Here is a 19,850-nt window from a genome sequence, read left to right as displayed (position 1 = left end):
CATCTCATCCTTCTCCACCTGCAATGCATCCTCTTTAATTGTGAGCAGAGAGCGTTTCAGAAGACAGAGAAGCAGGATGGTGAAGCTAATTATGGCGTCATCACCGTTCACCATCTTGGTGGACTCCTCAAAGTTTTGGAGTATGGTACAGATGTCTGACATCCATGTCCACATTTGAGATCTTATGTGTGGAGTCTGACTTGAATACCGACGGCCTTGTTGATGCTGGTAGTCAACAACTGCCCTCTTCTGCTCACAAATCCTTCCCAACATATGCAATGTAGAGTTCCAATGTGTGGGGACATCGCATACGAGTCGGTGAGGTGGAAGCTGCAAACGCTGCTGAAGCACGGCAAGGGCGGCGGAAGCTGTAACTGACTTTCTAAAATGGGCACAGAGGCAGTGTACTTTGACAAGCAGATGCGACAGATCTGGGTAAGTTTTGATAAACCGCTGAACCACGAGGTTAAGCACATGCGCCAAGCATGGTATGTGTGTGAGCTCACCTCGCTTCAGAGCCGCCACCAGGTTCCGGCCATTGTCACACGCGACCATGCCTGGCTGTAGGTTCAGCGGTGTCAGCCACCCATCTACCTGCTCTTTCAGAGCTGTCCACAACTCTTCAGCTGTGTGCGGTTTGTCACCTAAGCATATTAGCTTCAGCACAGCCTGTTGCTGCTAAGCAGAGGCAGTGCTGCAGTGCTTCCAGCTTCTGACTGATGTGGTCATTTCGGAGATGGAGGGTGAAGAGGAGGAGGTGGTGCAGGAGTTGCAGAATGTGGGGAACCCTGATCGACTCAGGGCCCGCAATCCATGGTGTCGGGAGGAAATGTTCCATCCCAAGGTCCGACTGGATCCCGGCTTCCACTATATTAACCCAGTGTGCCGTCAGCAAGATGTACCGTCCCTGCCCACAAGCACTTGTCCACATGTCTGTGGTTAGGTGGACTTTCCAAGTAACTGCGTTGTTGAGGGCACAGCTAATGTTGTGGGACACGTGCTCGTATAATGCAGGGACGGCACACGGGGAGAAATAGTGGCGGCTGGGGACCGAGTACCGAGGGACGGCTGCCATCAGGTTGCGGAAAGCTTCCGTCTCCATGAGCCTAAAAGGCAACATTTCAAGCACAAGCATTCGCGAAATGTTTGAATTTAGTAGTGTGGCCTGTGGGGCGTTGGCTGCGTATTTGCGCTTGCGTTCCAAGAACTGGGGTATGGACAACTGAACGCTGTGCTGGGACAAAGACGTGGATGTCTTGCTGATGGTGCTAGTTGAGTGTGTTCAACGACATGTGCAGGGCGGGAGGCATCATGGCAAGTGCCATGGACAGGGGATTGACGTGCACGCACAACAGCGGAAGAAGCAGTGGTGTCACCCACAGACACTGTTGCTGGACCCTGGAGTTCCGCCCACTTAGTAGGGTGCTTTGCTGCCATTTGCCTGATCATGCTGGTGGTGGCCAGGCTGCTAGTTTTGCTACCCCTGCTGATGCTGGCCTGGCAGGTGGTGCTAATGGCCTTTTTGGGGTTATTGGCAGAGTCATTAAAAAATAACCAGACTCAGAAAGTTGTACTGGTAACTTCCGTTGTGTTGGTGTTACGGGGAACGCTTTCCCGCCTTGTATCTGCGGCCACCACATTGCTTTTTCCTGCCTGTTGTGGTGCTATGCCTCCCTCCCCCTGTGTGCTGCTGTCCTCGCTCTGCATGTCCTCCTGCCAGGTTCGGTCAGTTACTATATCATCCACCACCTAGTCTTCCACTTCCGCTCCCTGATCCTCCTCCTCCTCCTGACTTTGACCATTGTATCTCATCATCATCATTATCATCCACCTCTTGCAACAGTAATTGAACTTTACCACTGTTGCCTTCGTGTGACCGTGGCTGCTCAAATATTTAGGCATCGCTACACACGTTCTCCTCTTGACTCGTTTGAAGCTTGCCGGGCGAGAGGCCCAAATCTACAAATGGAAAAGTGAACAGCTCTTCTGAGTGTCCAAGTTTCGGTATCAGTTGTCTCTGGGCACTCAGCCTGGTGGGAGGAAGGAGGACCAGGGAGAGGAATATGCAGTCCAGACTCACGGCTACTGAGACTTAACCGTGTGGAAGACAGGGTGGTAGTGGTGGTAGTAAAGTGACTGGAAGCATTATCCGCTATCCAACCAACAACCTTTTGACATTGCTCTGTGTTCAATAATGGTGTGCTGTGGTTCCCTATCAATTGGGACAGGAAGGTCGGGCGACAAGATGTGGGTGTTTGTTGTGGCACAATTTCAGCTTGCCCATGGCCTCGGCCTCTGCATGCACCATCACCATCACTTCCCCCGTCCCTTGCCATGGACCTTGCCCATTTTAAATGAAGGACAATATTTTCCACATTCACTAGAAATGGCTGATTTTGGAGCACAGTTATATGTGAGATACGTCTGACCGAGAACCACGGTTTTAAATAGAAGGCCTGTAATTTACTAATACTATTCTTCACAGAGACCTAGTGTGAATAGCTTGACCGACACACTGCAACAAAATGATAATGTAAGCCAATATTTTCCACATTCAGTTCAAATTTCTGGATTTTTATCACTGATATATGGAAAAGATCTGGCTGTATTCTGCAGTGCTAACAAGCAAATATAGCAGAAAAAATGTGTACTCTGGATTGCTTTTTAAGCAAATAATCAGGATTAAGATAAAAAAAAAATTGTCACTGGCCCCTGCTATCTGGGGCTAGGTCTACAAATATCTGTAAGAACAGAAGCAGCAGGAACGTGCTATGGACCCTCTTGCACTATATGCACTGTAGTCTGCCACATACCCTGCTAACTCCTGCTATCACCGCTGAATATATGCAGCTGGATTAGTCCTCAGAAGGACTGTTAGTTCAGATGGATATATATGTTGTGGAATACCTATACTAAACTATAAAGAAGCAAATCTCTCCCTAGCTCAGCAGCACCTCTCCCTACTCTGCCTGATTCCGAGGTAGACTGTGACGAGCATAGCAGCGCCAGGTCTTAAATAGACCTGATGACGCTGTGCGGCCAGCCAATCACTGTAATGCCCACAACCAACATAGCTACGGCATTGCAGTGCGTGGCAAGCAATCCCAGCATGTTCATTGGAAATGTTAAAGTAAAGGGATTTTCCCATTAGTCAGGGTATCTCATAACTTGCGGCAGGGCTGTGGAGTCGGGAGTCGTGGAGTTGGTGTCGATTTTGGTGGAGTCGGTATAAAATGGACCGACTGCGACTCCTAAAATATATAATATATTGGGTTCAGTAGTTCAGCGCAAAATGTGCTGTAAATGTTTTCATAAGAATTTGGGAAAGTTGTGACCTATAAATGTCTGTTCTGTCCCTGATCTAAGGTTCTCGGCTTTTAGTTGAGATGAATCTGAGCTGCACTTTATGTCCATGCTCAGTAGCGAGGCAGTGCTGTGGAGTCGGAGTTGGAGTCAGAAGTCAGGGAAATTGAGGAGTCGGAGGTTTGGCTTATCGACTCCACAGCCCTGACTTGCAAACAGATAGGGGGTCCTATGCTTTACTAATGCTGTACCCACTTTGTTAGGGGGACTCACTCAGATTAGCAAATTATGAGCTATGACAAAAATTAATAATAACCTTAATAATAATCTTTATTTTTATATAGCGCTAACATATTCTGCAGCGCTTTACATACATTATCGTCGCAGTCCCCATCGGGGCTCACAATCTAGATTCCCTATCATACTGATAGGGTCTTTGGAGTGTGGGAGGAAACTGGAGAGCCCGGAGGAAACCCACGCAAACACGGGGAGAACATACAAACTCCTTGCAGATGTTGTCCTTGGTGGCATTTGAACCCAGGACCCCAGTGCTGCAAGGCAGCAGTGCTAACCACTGCGCCACCGTGGCGCCCCTGCGCCACCTGTAAATTACAATATACTTTAATTCTGATTCAGTACAGAATATATTACCGTCCATATAAGCAGCACCTAAACAAATACCGCACAGTCCACAACCAAAAGACTTGCAAATCAGCAAGGGAGACTCCACAGCTAAAGCGCTGGTAGTGTGTAATGTAATGCTATACAGAACGTAAGGGTATGAGCACCTCCGTAACCATTTTTTGTGCTGTCCCAATACATCTAACATTAAAAAGAAAATAACTGTACAATAGTTCTCAAAGGGTTATTCCCCATTTGTGCAAGATACCACCATGATAATTGCTATGAATTTGACTGCTAAGAAGTCTACGGATCCAGAGAACTGTCCTCTTAGGACGGCTGAAGATAGGAGAATAAAGCACTTGGCTTTTTTTCCAGCAGTCTCATAGAAAATGAATGGTGCAGTGGCAAGTTCGTGGGAATACTGGATAAAGGGTAATTCCCAACTGACCAAGTTAATTAAACATTTCCTATCGTTTGGCTTCTACAGCTCTTATGCAGACTGAAGTGCGTCTATGGTCCAAAGACATACCGATAGGGAATGTAGATTGTGAGCCCCAATGGGGACAGTGCCCATAATGTCTGTAAATTGTCTGAATTGTAAAGAGTTGCGGAATATGTTGGCGCTATATAAATAAAAAGATTATTATTATTATTATTATTAATATGGTAGCAGACAACAAGTTCTGTCTAGGGTAATACTGCAGTCTCATACTTCAGAATAACAGACAAATGCCAGAAAAGAATATGATTTCAGGCTCAGACTACACAGAGTTTGTTTGTTGTCTGTTACCATAGAGACGCATAGCTCCGCATAGTAGCTGCAGAAACAAATCGATAAAGAAAATTTTCAAAACCTACTGCAAAGTTTCTCTATTCGTTTTATAGAACGTTTGGGATGATGTATGTTGGCTTTAGCATCACGTTTGGATCTGTAGGTTATATTTCTTCTGCATTCATCCAAACGAGGAGAACCGTTTATTTCGGGAACCAAACGTTAAGTTAACTGATGTAGAAACCCTAGAGACCACTAAAGTGTTCATGCAAGGACTCGGAGAGAAGGGTGGACATGTCACTAGCTAATCCATGGACAAGTCATCGTATTCATAGTCTGGCTGGTGACAGTGTTCACTTTGGCCATTGACTAGTTTTTCAGTTGAGTTTCTGGATAATGAATTACTCTGCATCAGATTTATTATTCGGTCCAGTCTGGTGTCTAGATGCTCCTGTATACTTCTCATCCTCTGATCAATATGTGCCATCAGTGTCCTCTCCATGCGCTCCATGTGTACGGATAGAAGCTTCTCCAACGCCGGATCCGTCTTTTCTTCTCTGCAATAAAACACATGGACTTTAGTTAGATGCAAATGTCCTTCCTTTCTTTATTATAGATTTTTTTCCTTTTTGTCTTATTACATTTTGTATACTTTCATTCTGATCATATATCTGCCAGCTTTGCACGCGATTCTTTTATAAAATTCTCAGTGCGCTAAACACATTAGAGGTCAAAATCCACCAAATCTAGACAGACATCGTGTCAGGGAACAGCACCCACTTTTGGGTCAGACCTTGCAACTCTCTGGCGCCCCCTTATCCTGCTAATCACACACGGTATTGACCGAGGATAAGCACGGGTGCAGCTGCTCTATTTTCTGTCGACTATTGTGGCACGTGATGTGACAGGACGTATATATACCACCAGTTCCTTCCAGGAACGTATATATACCTCCGATCAGCCACCCTTAAACCACAATATCACATAAATACTGGTATACTGCCACCACCGATCTCTTAACAGGTGGATCGGGTACCCGTTAGGTAACGTGAATTAGCGGGTGATGAACGTGTTTGCTCGACATAGGACAAGAAGAACGAAACTGGTAAATAATAATGATTTACTCCCGAAAGTGGGCAGTGTTTACAAACGATATACAAGATATTATAAAAGAGACAATTTACATATATGCATAAACAGTTATTACAATAAAAGGGATAAGTGATAGCAAAACCTGCGCCACGTGGTGATGGTCTCAGATTCTGTGGGGGGGGGGGCGGCTCCCCGGAAAGTAGATGTGATTCCTTCACGCAGCGGGTAGGGCATGCGTCTGACGTCCCTGGTTGGAATGACTTGGAAAATGGCCGTTCTCGTTTTTACTAAAGGGGTCAAACGATTAGGAGACACCCATATTGTTTACCTCACACGGGGGCTCGGTTTTGTGAAACCACCCAGCTGCATAGAACATAAAAACCTTCAGATTTCATATCTTGGTGAGGGGGGGGTCCCACATCCAAGATGGAGACATCATGTTGGCCGTCACCATTATTCATGAAGATTGATATCAAATATGAAATCGCTATGACGCTCAGAAGCTCAGAATCCATTATCCCAGTTCCCGGTCGTTTCTCAGTTATGCAAGATATACTATTATAATGGAAAAAAGGTGAGCATTCCAAAAATGTGGTCCCTGTGTTTGTGACCGTCATGTGCGTTTTTAAATTCTACATTAACTGTACAAACTTTTAAACAATGGGAATTTTGGAGGGAATAACTATTTTGAACTAGAAGCTGCTCTGCGCTGAGGGTTTACGACGGTAATAAAAAATTCTTAGGGTTGGGGTAAGCACTGCAGTTCTATGTCTTATAAATGGACAGGGGGGTGGAAATTTGAGACAGCTCTCATTTTTTTAAAGCTAGGACCAAAAATACATTTTGCCTGACACATCGCTTATTAAAAATGTAATTGACTCTATGCGACAAGGTTGGGACAGCTTTCTTAGGCTGAAGAATTGAGGCTTGGGGCTCTATGTGACTGCACTCTTGTGAATTCCCACATTGCACACAGTGCGCGCTGTCAGGATTCTCCGATGCCAGGTGCAGGCGGACGCGTGACCACAAGTATGAGATTTGCATACACATTCCGACTAGACCTGTCCGGCCTTGCTCAACTCACTTGTATTAAGTGTAGCTGTGCACGTCTAGTCGGCATGTGGCCACAAGTATGCAAATCACATACTTGCGGTCACACACCCACCCGCTCCCAGCACTGGAGATTCCTAACAGTGCGCTGTGAGGATTCACAAGTCTGCAGACTTGAGCTCAAAGCCTGGACAACCCCTTTAAATCCTTTAAATGCTTCTATTCACTGACAGTAAGCAAAAAAAAAAAAAAAAAGGAAGACATGCTTGTAGAGTTGAGCAAAAAAAGTTTGCAAGACCCGAGTCTGGCATTCATATGGGTACTCCGTGGCAGCCGGACCAGAGCCCTGCAAACTTCCTTGGCCGGCTCCTCGTGAGTCATATAGGGTAATCTAAGGTACATGGCAGAAGCAGAGAATCCTTACTTTTGTGTTGAGGAGGGTTCTTGTCGGTTTTGTCCACACAAATTACGCAGCATAGGCACCAAAGCATCAGGACCATGAGGACTGGCAGCCGAGCCCACAGTCGTTTGCAGTAGTGAAGACATAACGGACTTTATGTGATTTTCAGGACTTGTTTGTTGATCGGAGGAGTGAACCGCAGACTCCTGACCTTGCTTTTCCACTTTGGTTTCAGGAATCGTGTCGACGATAGGCTTATGTTGTCTGGCCTCCTCCCTGATCTGATCTCTGCCGTGCTGAAAGCTGCCAAAGAGCTGCATTAAGTGAGCGCCAAAAGGTGCCTGATGCTGCAAGAAAGCGATGAAAGAGGATTAGTGATCATAACTGCAGAGCGGTCTGAAAATCCATAGGAAACAGAAGATTCTGCTATTAATGCAAACATAGCAGAAGTGTATCCTCATGGCTCTGCCCATGTATAAAGAGTACAGGTCTTCCCGGCTTCACCACTGCTTGTAAGAATTCAGACCTCCAGACTAAGCTGCAAGGAAAAGTTATTTACTTTTAACTAAAAAGACTCTGCCTTTAAGTGAGTGAATATTGAGTTAAAGGGGTATTCCCATCTCCAAGATCCTATCCCATTATGTAGTAAGTGCAATATTAATATTAGCAAATACCTCCAATAAGATATATAGTATAATTCTTCTGATTTGCGATGTCACTTACCACATGTGTAGGGCATTGCAGTAGCTTAGGTATCCATGGTTACGACCACTAAGAGCTGTCTAAATAACTGTCACTATATGAGTGGTCGTAACCATGGAAACCTAAGCTTACCCTGCACATGGGGTAAGAGACATAGCGAATCTGAAGAACTTTACTACATTTCTAATTGTAGGTATTTACTAATATTATTATTACACCTACTACATATTGGGATAGGATCTTGGAGAGGAGAATACCCCTTTAAAGGGGTTGCTTAAATTAAATTAAAGTGTCTCTAAAAAGGTAAACAAGGTACAGTATATGAAATAAAAAAAATAAAATAATATTCACCTGTCCAATCACAGGGCAGTCCGGAAGTCTCGGCTTAGATCGGAAGCAGTGACGTACCACAGTTACCAGACTACTGAGCCATGTGACTGGCTGCAGCGGTCAGGTGAGAGTACATCATTCTATACACGTCCAGTGAAGTCCCATTCCAGTCACCTAACCGATGCAGCCGATTACAAACCACAGAGATCCGGTGACTGAATGAAGGGAAATTGATACCCTAGAGTGGCCTGCACTGGAGCAATGGGGAGAACTGAGTATTTGTTATTGAATACCAATATATAGCTTTACAGAAACTTTTATTTAAAGGGGTATTCCCATCTCCAAGATCTTATCCCAATATGTAGTAGGTGTAATAATAATAATATTAGCAAATACCTCCAATTACAGATGTAGTATAGCAGTTCTGATTTGCTATGTCTCTTACCTCATGTGCAGGCATTGTAGGACCATAGGTATCCATGATTACGACCACTACCAACTAGCTAACAAACTGTCACTATATCAGTGACCGTAACCATGGATACCTAAGGTCCTGCAATGACTGCACATGAGGAAAGAGACATAGCGAATCAGAAAAACTATACATTTCTAATAGTATTATTATTACACCTACTACATATTGGGATGGGATCTTGGAGATGGGAATACCCCTTTAAGTTTCATTACTTTTGGATACTATTACACTTGGGGAGCCCATTTGGATGAACATTAAAGTGGTGTCCACTACTGTCATGCAGATAATCTATCTTGAGGTTAGGACACATGGCTCCCCCCATCAATCAGCTCCCACAGCAGCCACCATACAGTATATGGAGCTGTGGTGAGTCCGGCTGGTCACCGCTGAAGCTTGTAGCAGCTGATCGGTGGGAGTGCCGGGTGTTGAACCACCACGATCTGATATCAAAGTTGAACTGTAGAAAACCCCTTTAACGAGAGTATCCCTCTTGGCTGCTTAGATAAAAAGGATCAAACAACCTGTTCTATGGCACATGTACAAGAAAAGGTGATAAAATACGAGGCGTGCTCAAGCTCTGGGATATACGGGTAGTCGAGAGTGTATAGTCCAAAACAAGTGCAACTGTGTCCCCCCCGACTTCGCTTCATTAGAACAATGCAATGTATTTAATACAACATACTATAGGACTGTTGCGATCTCAGCTAGCAAAAAAAAAAGTTTATTGTATAAGGAAAAGTTCTTCAACTTTACAATAAACTTTTTTTTTTTTTTTTTTTTTAAATCAACTCAATATCGGGATTTCTGCTTTATCTTGTTAAATAGAAGTCGCCTTGTTTTACTTCCAGTGGCTAAATACCCGTCCTATGTGTCAATCGGGCAGATTTTTAGATACAGAGAGAAAATACAGAAGGTTTCTATTGCATGAAAACAAGCAAAGATCTTGAAAACCATGAAGAATGAATGCAGACAGAATACTGGACAATTGTATAAGGCTTAATAAATAAAACTAATTATATTTATGTGCTAAAACTATGAATCTCATTAGGTTTATACACATACAACCAGACATATCAATATGCTGCATTATGTGCTCTCACCTTCTGCTGTGCCCGCACCATATTCATAAGTTGCTCTGCCCCGGGTGACATTTTCCCGCCCATGCTGTCCATAATGCTCTGCACTCGATCCAGATTAATGGACGACCCCGGCACATATGACGCTTGAGGACATCTATCGGGGACGGAGGTTATTTGTACTGAAATCTCGCTCACCAAGACGCTGCGCCGGCCGCCGAGTGACAGCAGCTGAAGACGGAAAAGTCAATGAGTCCAACAGCTAAATATTAGACAGAATGTAAACCATATAACCTACCAAAAAGACATTTGGTTTTACCTAGAACATTTATCAGAATGGATTCTCCATAAGCACAGTATCTTCATGTCAATATTGATTTTTATGATTTTTTTTTTAAATTAATATATAGGCTAAAATCTATGTGTGTCCCACATCCTCCTTACCATGATTGCAATTAGCTGGTTAATACAAAAAAAAAATCACTAGGTCCAACCTTAAAACTTCATACTTTTAAGCCTATGGACAATTCTCAATTCGTGAAATCCTCCTCTCAACAGCCCCACCAATCAGTTGAAAAGACGGCCACCTTCTGGAAAATGTCATGATGTAAAATGAGACCAATATGTCAAAGCTTTTTCAAATACTGGATATATTATTAAAAAAGCTAGAAATAAAAAAAAAAAATCATGTTAAATTTAATTATAAAAGCTCTGGCCTCTCGGTTGTTGGATTAACCCTTTACAAGCAGCTATGTCCTCTAATTGGTTAACTCTTTACAAACAGCATGTCCCCTTCTAGTGGATTAACCCTTTACAAGCAGAAATATCCACCTCTATTAGCTGGGCTGCATATTAGACAGAGACAACCTATTACATGGCTAAAAAAGAATATTCTGCTTGTAGAAAAGTTCAGGCTCCTGACTGAAGATGAGGAAAAGTTTTGCATGATATGCGTTTTGTCAACTGGATGCATAAGTGAATTCATTGACTAAGTTTGCGATTCGCTTTTAGTAAATTTACGAGAAAAAAAAAAGAAAATGGTTGGATCAATTCTGCAACTGCAACTCTGTAGAGGAGCGGCAAAACAGGCCAAATCCTGCCAGATCTGAGCAAAGCTCCTCTTTACCATTAAGATACTGTATAGTCAGCTCCTGCCTCTCAAAGTTGGCACTGCCACAGCTGTGTGATGGCTGTCACTAGTACTGCAAGCTCTCTCCCATTCGCCTACAAAGCTGATTGGTGGGTGTTATGAATATTAAAGTGTATGACCACTATTGGACCACCCCTGCTTAATCACTTCAGGGGCCCATAGAAAATTAAAAAATGTATACTGATCTCCCGCAGTGAAGCTGTTTCTTCAATGCTGACGTTGTTATTTCCGCTGTGTCATGAGGCATTGTTGTGTCAAGTGACTGCTGCAGTCAATCAGAGGCCGCCGATCAGCTACTGATCATCAATATTGCGACAGAGCAGAAGTCTGCTGCAGGATGTAGGTATACATTGTTTTTTATTTCTTTGTGTACATCTTCTTACGTGCAGCTTTTAAGTGTACTTTAGAAATATACCAGAAATGACCAGAAGGTAAAAGCAGCAACTGTTTATTAATTGTGCTTTTATCTACCTCTTTATCTTCCCATACTCATCCTTTCACTATGCTTCCATATGCCCTTACCTTTGGGTATCCCCAAACAAATAATTATCTCACCCCTCCTTCTTACCTCCTCACCTAACCTCATCTGCTGACCTGCTCCTCAACCTCACATCGCTCCTACTAAAATGCAAAACAAGCCAGAGCCACTCTCCTTCTCCCACCTCCTCTCCCTCTCTCTGCTTCTCCTCACTACTGAAGATATATATTTCCCAATCCTGAACCTCCACAGCTGGTACCCCTCATTAATTCTCCCTCCTATCAGTCCCCACCTACTAGAAACTACCGCAATCTCTGCAACATAAAACTTATTCCTTTGACACCCACTCTGGTGCACTCTGGAAAGCCCGTTCTGTCTGCAATAAGCTCCTCATCATTCACGACTTCTTTACCACTCATAACCTATCCTTCCTGGTCCCTGAAAAATATCTGACTCCCTCCGACACAGCCTCACCCACTATGCTGTGTTGGTGGACTTCACTTCACCAACACTCCTCGCCCTGGCAATAGACATAGTGGAGGAGTGGGCCTTCTCCTAACAACTGCACCTTCATCCCAATCCCACCTCTACCCTCCCTTCTTTTGAAGTGCATTCTGTCCATATCTACTCTCACTCCAACCTCCAAGTGGCCATCATACACCGACCCAAGGGCCCGGCCACTGCCTTTATTAACCAATTTTCCACCTGGCTTCTACACTTCCTCTCTGCTGACATTCCCACCATCATCATGGGTGACTTCAATATCTCCACTGATACCCACCAGCCTGCAGCTTCCAACCTCCTGTCGCTTGATTCATCATTTGGGCTTACTCAGTGGTCCTCTGCAGCCACCCAGACAGATGGACATACATTAGACCTTATCTACACTTGCCTCTAATCCCTATCTAACCTCTCCCCCTAACTGACCACCATCCAATCACTTTCTCATCCCTGTTCTCCTTACCTGACCCCCCATGTCCAGAAACTAGTGCACCGATGCAGAAACCTCACACACCTAGACATTTACACACTCTCCGACTCTATTCTACCGCTGTCCTCCAAAGCTTTACTCCACAACACAGACAGTGCCACAGTTTTCTACAACTTCACAATGGCATCAGCTATTGACTCGGTCGCCCCTCTCATGCATGGCAGAGTGTAAGAAATCAATACACAACCCTGACACAACAACCCCACTAAAAATATTTGGCAAGTGTCCAGGGTTGTGGAGCGGTGTTGGAAGAAAATGCACTCACACGAAGACTTCACTGCATTTAAAAAAGCAACTCTCACATTAAAATCGGCCCTCTCCTCTGCTAAACAGGCCTACTTCACAACCCTCGTATCCTCTTATCCAACAACCCCAAACAGTTATTCAACACTTAACTCCCTCCTCCAACCTCCTCATCTCTGCAGAAGACTTTGCCACACATTTAAAAAATAAGGCTAATCAAACAAGGCAAGTCTTTACAGCTCATCCACCACAACCCCTATGTATAAACGATCACTGCTCCTCCACATGACCACCCTCACTGAAGGAGAGCTTACTCATGTCCTCTACAAATCGCATCTCATCACTTGTGCTCTTGACCCCATCCCATCTGACCTCCTCCCCAACCTCACCACCATGATTATATTGGCCCTTACCCATCTCTTAACCTTCTGATAACTTCTGGTACTTTCCCTTCTGCTTTCAAGCATGCCACAATCACACCTATCCTGAAGAAGCCAATCCCTCAACCCGACCTCCACATCCAGCTATTGCCCCATATTGCTGCTCCTGTTTGCCTCCAAGCTTCTCAAACAATATGTCTATGCTGAACTTTCCTCCCATCTCTCATCTAATTCACTTTTTGACAACCTACAATCCGGCTGGGTTTCATCCCCACCACTCCACCAAAATTGCCCTGACCAAAGATAACAGACAATTCTCTATATTCCTTCTTCTAGACCTTAGACACAGTCAACACCTCCCTCCTACTACAAATCCTCTCTTCCATTGGCGTCAAAGACTTCGCCCTCTCCTTGATCTCCTCATACCTTTCCAACCGCACATTTAGCATCTCCCACTCCCACACTACCTCCTTATCCCGCCCTCTCGCTTTTGGAGTGTCTCAAGGCTCTGTCCTGGGATCCCTACTCTTCTCAATCTATACCTTTGGCCTGGGGAAACTCAAAGTCCATCTATACGCTGATGACACTCAGATCTACTTCTCCAGCCCTGATGTCACCTCTCTGCAGTCCAGAATCCCGGAGTGTCTATCAGCCATATCCTCTTCATCCTCATCTCGCTTCCTAAAGCTCAATGTGGACAACAATGAACTCATCATCTTTCCTCCATCTCACCCAACCCCCTCTACCCGATCTATCACAATAAAGTATATTACACTTTCCCCTGTACCGCAAGTCCGCTGCCTCGGAGTAACCTCCAACTCAAAAATATTTCCAGAATCCATCAATTCCTCAACCCTGAATCTACTAAAATGCTTGTGCATGCCCTCATCTCCCACCTCGACTACTGCAATATCTTCCTATGTGGTCTCCCTGCTAACACTCTCACACCTCTCCAGAACATCCTAAACTCTTCTGCCCGATTAATCCATCTCTCGCCTCGCTACTCCTCTGCTTCTCCCCTCTGCAAATCCCTTTATTGGCTCCCAGTTCTCCAATGTATCCAGTTCAAACTACTAACACTGAGCAACAAGGCCGTCCATAACCTGCCTCCTCCAAACATCTTCCCTCAAGTAATCTCCGGTCCTCCCAACGCTTCCTTCTCTCCTCAAAAATGGTACCAATAAAAACAAATCCTCATAGAGGCCCCATGGTATGTTCAGAATTGTACTGATTTGGGGAATCATGCAGACAAGTTTTTTTTACTGGACAATGCACGCCGGAAAAAAAAAACATTTTTTCCTCCATTTACCTTTTTTTTTTCCATTTTTCAATGCATACTATAGTAAAATGTCTGTGTCATTTAAAACTACTAATCATCCCAAAGAAAACAAGCCATCAAAAGGTTGTGTAAAATCACCCGTTCAGGAAGAGGTTAATTTAGTAATTGCAGATCCCTAGCAATCATATTATGTTCGGAAATTAATTAGAATACCTTGTGCACAGGATGTTATCCTTTTTGACACTACAGGGTGGCTGAGGGAAATGCCACCACCATGTTTGCTCAATAGCATCTGTGAAGAACTCTCTCATCTCCTGCCTTGTTGATCCAGAAAATGGCGAAGCAGAGCCGCGTACCTTAACAATACAAGACGGCACCGGGAACTCGAACTTCAGATGAGCTTTGTACAAAGCTGCAGGACTTTCTTCTACACTTCTCTCCAAAGTGCAAAATCTCTCCCCTCGACTGGTACCCAAGTACTCCTCTTCTTGTCCATCCTGCGATGCGCTGTAGATCTCAATAGTCCGGGCTTCACTGCGGATAGTAATCCCCAGGATTCGATCCTTCCCTTGTGCTGCACACAGTAAAGACAAGGTGCAGGGGCTGTCTCCTTTAGAAGGTGTTGGTAGCTCCAGAAGTACACAATGCTCCCTGAGAAAGAAACACATGTTGGGTTCAAGTGCATGTAGTGGGCTCAGGTGTTGAGCCTGTAGCATACACAGCACAGGTATAGGCCAGCATTGCCTCTACCAGCAGCAACCAGAGCCAGCTTTTATTGCTGCAGTTTAACCATTTAAATGCAGCTGTCAATACTTCAACACTGATAAGCTCCCCCTGCAATGAGACTGTGGAAAAGCAATGAATTGTCATGGTATCTTTCCATGCCATCTTGGTGCTCCTATGAAGCCCAAGTAACTCCCCTCCCCGTAAAATGCAATAAAAAGATATCAAAACATGGTATGTCCCCTCAAAATGTTATTGAAAAGAGCTACACATCGGTGTGCAAAAAAACAAACCCTCATACAGCTACACAAGCCAAACATTTTTTTTTATTACAAATTCCTACTTTTTTTTTTTTTTTTTAGACACTAAAATATAATAATGTGTGTATTATAATTATTATATTTTTATTATCGGAGTAACCTAACTGATGTGGAAAATCATGCCATCAGATTATTTTTACCGCACACTGAATGCAGTAAATGCGATTTTTGTTGCCATATCACATTATTTAGAATTGATTTTTCTGTTTTTTTTTACTGCATCATATGATGTCGCCAAAAACTACAACAACCTATCCCAGCAAAAAAACAAGCCATCATGTGACTACATGTACAGAAAAACTAAAAAGTTATGGATCTTAGAAAAAGGGGAGTGAAAACAAAAAAGCGCAAACCAGCCCCAAAAAGAAGAGGTCTGCCAGAAGTCCCCTTAAAGGGAACCTGCGCTGCTTTCCCCAAATTCTTATGCAACGCCCTGACTCCCCCTGTACAGCCCCCGAAAAACCTTATTAAAAAACTGATATGTGACAAATATGGCGACAGGTTCCCTTTAAGCTGTCAGTTTTATCCTTTGCAATTAAATAACTACTCGGCTTTGACTCAGTAGATCAGGTTTCGGCACAGGTGTCACTCACCCCCGTGCTTTGCAAAGGGTAATATTTGCACATGTGATTGTACCCCGGGGCGTACTCCACAGTCACATACTACCTCGGGGGTCTGCAACCTGAGGGACTCCCAGCAGTCCGGGATTGACGCCGGTTGCCGTCCCCTGCTCCTGGAAAAACACGTGATTTCTGGGGGGAAAAAAACTATAAACTGGTTCTGCTAATAAACCCTTGAGAAATATCCCAATAATTGCAGGGGGTGGAAGCCCCCTTAAATTAAGTTCTCACCTAGAGGGCGACTCCTCTTCATTTTGGGCAGGACAGTCAGCAGCAGACAACTTCAGCACAGATGCCAGCTCAGCCTGGCACTGCCAGGAGCTAGAACACAGCATGGGAGGCTGAGGGCGCCCGGCCAGCAGTGCAGAGAGAGGTCCGGACATCACCGAGCAGGTGCTGGGTGTAGACACTGGCCTATCAGCGCGGCATAACACAGCAGGCAGCCATGACAGCAACTACAGGGGGAAAACGAGAACTAGTAATGAAAATCAATGACAGCAGCCAAACCGGAAGTACATGGATGGGAGGACACATTTTTCTGATGCACTACTTCCGGTCACAGCGGTAAGCGCCGCCTCCAGTCCATTAAGAGACATTCCGGCGGCCATTTTGTCGTAGTCCAAATTGTGCGCTGTGAATGGGCGGCCTGTGTGAATATTGTATACGTCACATATGATCAGGTTTACATGACTATGGCTCAGTAGATCCTGATATATGTGCTTGTGTGCAATGGAGGCTGCAGGATGTTATGTCACAGCATTAAAGCAAAAAGTTGCAGTCAATTCCATTAAGCCGTTAAAAACCGGACCTGAGTGATTACTAGATAGTCTGAATTATTGGACTCTTCATGAGGGAAAGAAAGAAATGCACTAATACCATGGGGCAGATTTATCAAAACCGTCTAAAAGAAGAAAAAAAACTACGTTGCCCATAGCAACCAATCACAGAGCAGCTTTTATCTTCAAAGAGCAGCTTAAAAGATTAAAGCTGAGCCCTGATTGGCTGTCAGGGGCAACAGTGATGGTAGATGAGGCGCATTGGTCAGCGTGCAAAAAACTGACCAAAAATGCGTTTGTCTGAACTGGACCTTACTGCACTATTGGATGGCAGAGTAAACGAGGGTTGGTACTAATGTAGCGCCTGGTCTATCTGCCCAACGCACAACCGTATTTTCTGTCCCATTGACAGGATAAAACCGACAGCCCTCGGAGCAATGTTATTCAGTGGGGCGGTGCGGGTGAGCTTTTTTTTTTTTCACAGACCGAATCTGTGTGTGAAAAAAATCTCAGCCTGCTCCAGTATCTGCTGTATGTCAGATGAGACTCACTCGTTCAAGTCTATGGGTGCGCAGAAAAAAATCAGATCCTGTACGGAGACCCAGTATAACGTCCGTACAGCATCCGATTGTTACTGATACATTGCAATTCTGTAACCTAAGAAACTGTAAATCGTCTTGTAAATTTTTAATAACTGATGCTGTATAAAAACAGATTGCACACGGATGTTTCATGCGAGTTTTCTGGATAAAACACTGATGATTTTATTTATACGCTGGTGTGAACTTATCCAAATGGGTTGTCTGGGACGCCTATGACCTATCGATAGGCGTCCCCACCGATTAGCTGTTATTTGTTCCAGTGGCCGCCGGATGCAAACACTTTGATGGGAGCTGAACAGCGCATCTTTATTCAATGTTTAGCGGCCGCTCCCGAGTGCAGCAGATCAGCTCTTATTATCTTCTCTCTATAACTGAATAGTTTGCTATTCTGCAGAAAAAGGCAGTGGCCACTACACAATGAATGGAGATGCGCCTTACCTCTCGGTTTAAAGTGTTTGCATCCAGAGACCGCCAAATCAATCAACAGCTGATTGCCTGGGGTGCCGGACCCCCACGATCTGTTATTGATCATCAATATGTATGAAAGGATAACTCCTTTACACTTGTTATAGCAGAAGATGGAGTCCCTCAAGTTTAAAGGCCCCATCTATGCTATATAAGTCTGACAGTTATTTTAGGTCAAAACAACAGCAAGCTGAAATGTTCCTTTTTGTATCAATAACGTGTCCTTGCTAAGAAGATAACATGTACTCCCTGGCCAGATGTTTCTTCTTGTAGCAATAATGTGTTCTTGCAAGAAGATAAAATGGCCTTGCTAACCAGATACGTCTAATTAAATATTTTAAAGCATACAGAAACTAGCTTTTTTCGCTTGTTCAGCTAAACTGTATAATCGAACCATATATGGCAAATCCGTTTCCTGCCTTCAGGGTGTATATTAGCCCTGTGTTTTGTAATAAAGTTTAGAGTATGTTTAGACACAAACATCCTGTCCTGTGTCTTCATTCTCTCCGATATCGTAATCCAAAGGATAGAAGACCAAGAATGCAGTGACGACAGCTGGCGCCTCGAACAGGGACCTTGAGTTAATCTACCCAGGGGTGCTCGACCGGTCCGAGACGTGGGACGAGTGAAGCTCTCTGTTGGTGATATATACAGCGCTGAGGTAAGAATAACAGTTATATTCTACCTAATTATATCACTGTATAGAAGAGACTCCCTCACCCCCGAGCGGTTGGCTCCCCAGGTAATTCAACAGATTGTTGTCTGGCTCAGGTTCCTTTGAACCAGTAGAATCCCCTCAGATCAGTCCTGCCTTCTATCCTTTGGAGAATTTAAGAATGAAAGTATGGATCCGATGATTGTGGTGTGGATGTGTCCCGGGATTGATGTTTTTGGTCTGTTTTTCTGTTTGGCGTATAAGTCCTAGAGAGGCTAGTAGTGGAATGGTTCAGAAACCTTTGTGGCCCATTGTCTAAGTGACCATTGTCTAAGTGACTGAGGAGTCTCTTCTAGGTGAGGAGAACCAAAAAAAAATGGGGAACCAAAATGCCAAGGAAGGCATTATAGCCAAAGACTTAGTAGTACGCAGAGAAGGGAAACAGGCACTGATTGGAATTGACAAAATATTGTGTAAAGCGGGAATGAATGAGAATGGAGAGATGAATGGAGAGAAATGGAAATCCTTCTTTAACTCCTATCATGGATGGCTGAAAGATAAGGGTCTGTTAGGGACAGTGGATGTATGGATGAATGCATGCGCTTATTTTGAAGGAAAGATTGAAAAATTAGGAGACGGACGTTACAGACTGACAAAAACCGGAATGACAGATTTTCCTCCCTGTCCGCCCCCGACGTCACCCCCACCCCAGTATCAGAATTCCCAGGAACCCAAATGTTGGGTTTGCCCCAGATGTGGACAGCAGAACCCCTTGACAGTAGACATCTGTGTGGCATGTGGAGGACCGAGACCCCACCCAGCTAGACTATTCCCAATGAGGACGGTAGTTGTGCCAGGAGCACCGGGAGCAGCAGCAGCAGCAGGGGGGGATGCAGTGGTTCCAGGTCAGGAAGCTCGTACAATGTTAATGTATAGACCATGGAGTCCTTCAGAGCAGTTGTGTCACACTGTCACAGAATACTGGAGGTAGGGGGCCTAAGCTGACCCTAAGCTGGGGCCCTGACTAATCCCTCATCCTGGAGGTACTGTTAAAGGTACAGAGGTCCAGGCCGCCAGCGTAACCCCTACCTCCTGAGGATCCCTGCACCACAGTAATCTAGTCCTGAGAAGGACCCCGATCACAACAATTGGGAACCAGCGATAATATGCCCACACACAGTATTTAGACGAACGAGACAGTACAAGGGAAAAACCAAAACCACCTTGCATACAACTTCAACAAAACTACAACAGAGGGAACACCAACGGGAAAGGAGATAAATGATAAAGCGAGGAAAGGGAAATAACACTTTCAAATACACTTATCTCAGCAACTCCAAACAC

At 44.5% G+C, this 19,850-nt stretch overlaps 1 protein-coding gene across 1 annotated transcript in view; it reads right to left on the bottom strand.

Annotated features, from left to right (window-relative positions):
• Positions 1–3,608: 3,608 nt before the first annotated feature.
• CUNH10orf88 (chromosome unknown C10orf88 homolog) overlaps positions 3,609–19,850 on the bottom strand; it is a 46,841-nt gene continuing 30,599 nt past the window's right edge. The window contains exons 2-6 of the mRNA XM_073685151.1: positions 16,240–16,463; positions 14,702–14,996; positions 9,849–10,055; positions 7,266–7,588; positions 3,609–5,256 (exon numbers count right to left, since the gene is read on the bottom strand). Coding sequence (XP_073541252.1) covers positions 5,004–5,256; positions 7,266–7,588; positions 9,849–10,055; positions 14,702–14,996; positions 16,240–16,391 — 1,230 coding nt within the window. The 5' untranslated portion in view covers positions 16,392–16,463 and the 3' untranslated portion in view covers positions 3,609–5,003. The remainder of the gene's footprint in view (positions 5,257–7,265; positions 7,589–9,848; positions 10,056–14,701; positions 14,997–16,239; positions 16,464–19,850) is intronic.

Source organism: Phyllobates terribilis, unplaced genomic scaffold, assembly GCF_046119375.1.
Source record: "Phyllobates terribilis strain yellow unplaced genomic scaffold, ASM4611937v1 Scaffold_5__5_contigs__length_657084704, whole genome shotgun sequence".
In the NCBI taxonomy this organism is placed as follows: domain Eukaryota; kingdom Metazoa; phylum Chordata; class Amphibia; order Anura; family Dendrobatidae; genus Phyllobates; species Phyllobates terribilis.
The sequence above is the reverse complement of the archived record's forward strand: the minus strand, read 5'-3'. Positions and strand labels throughout refer to the sequence as shown.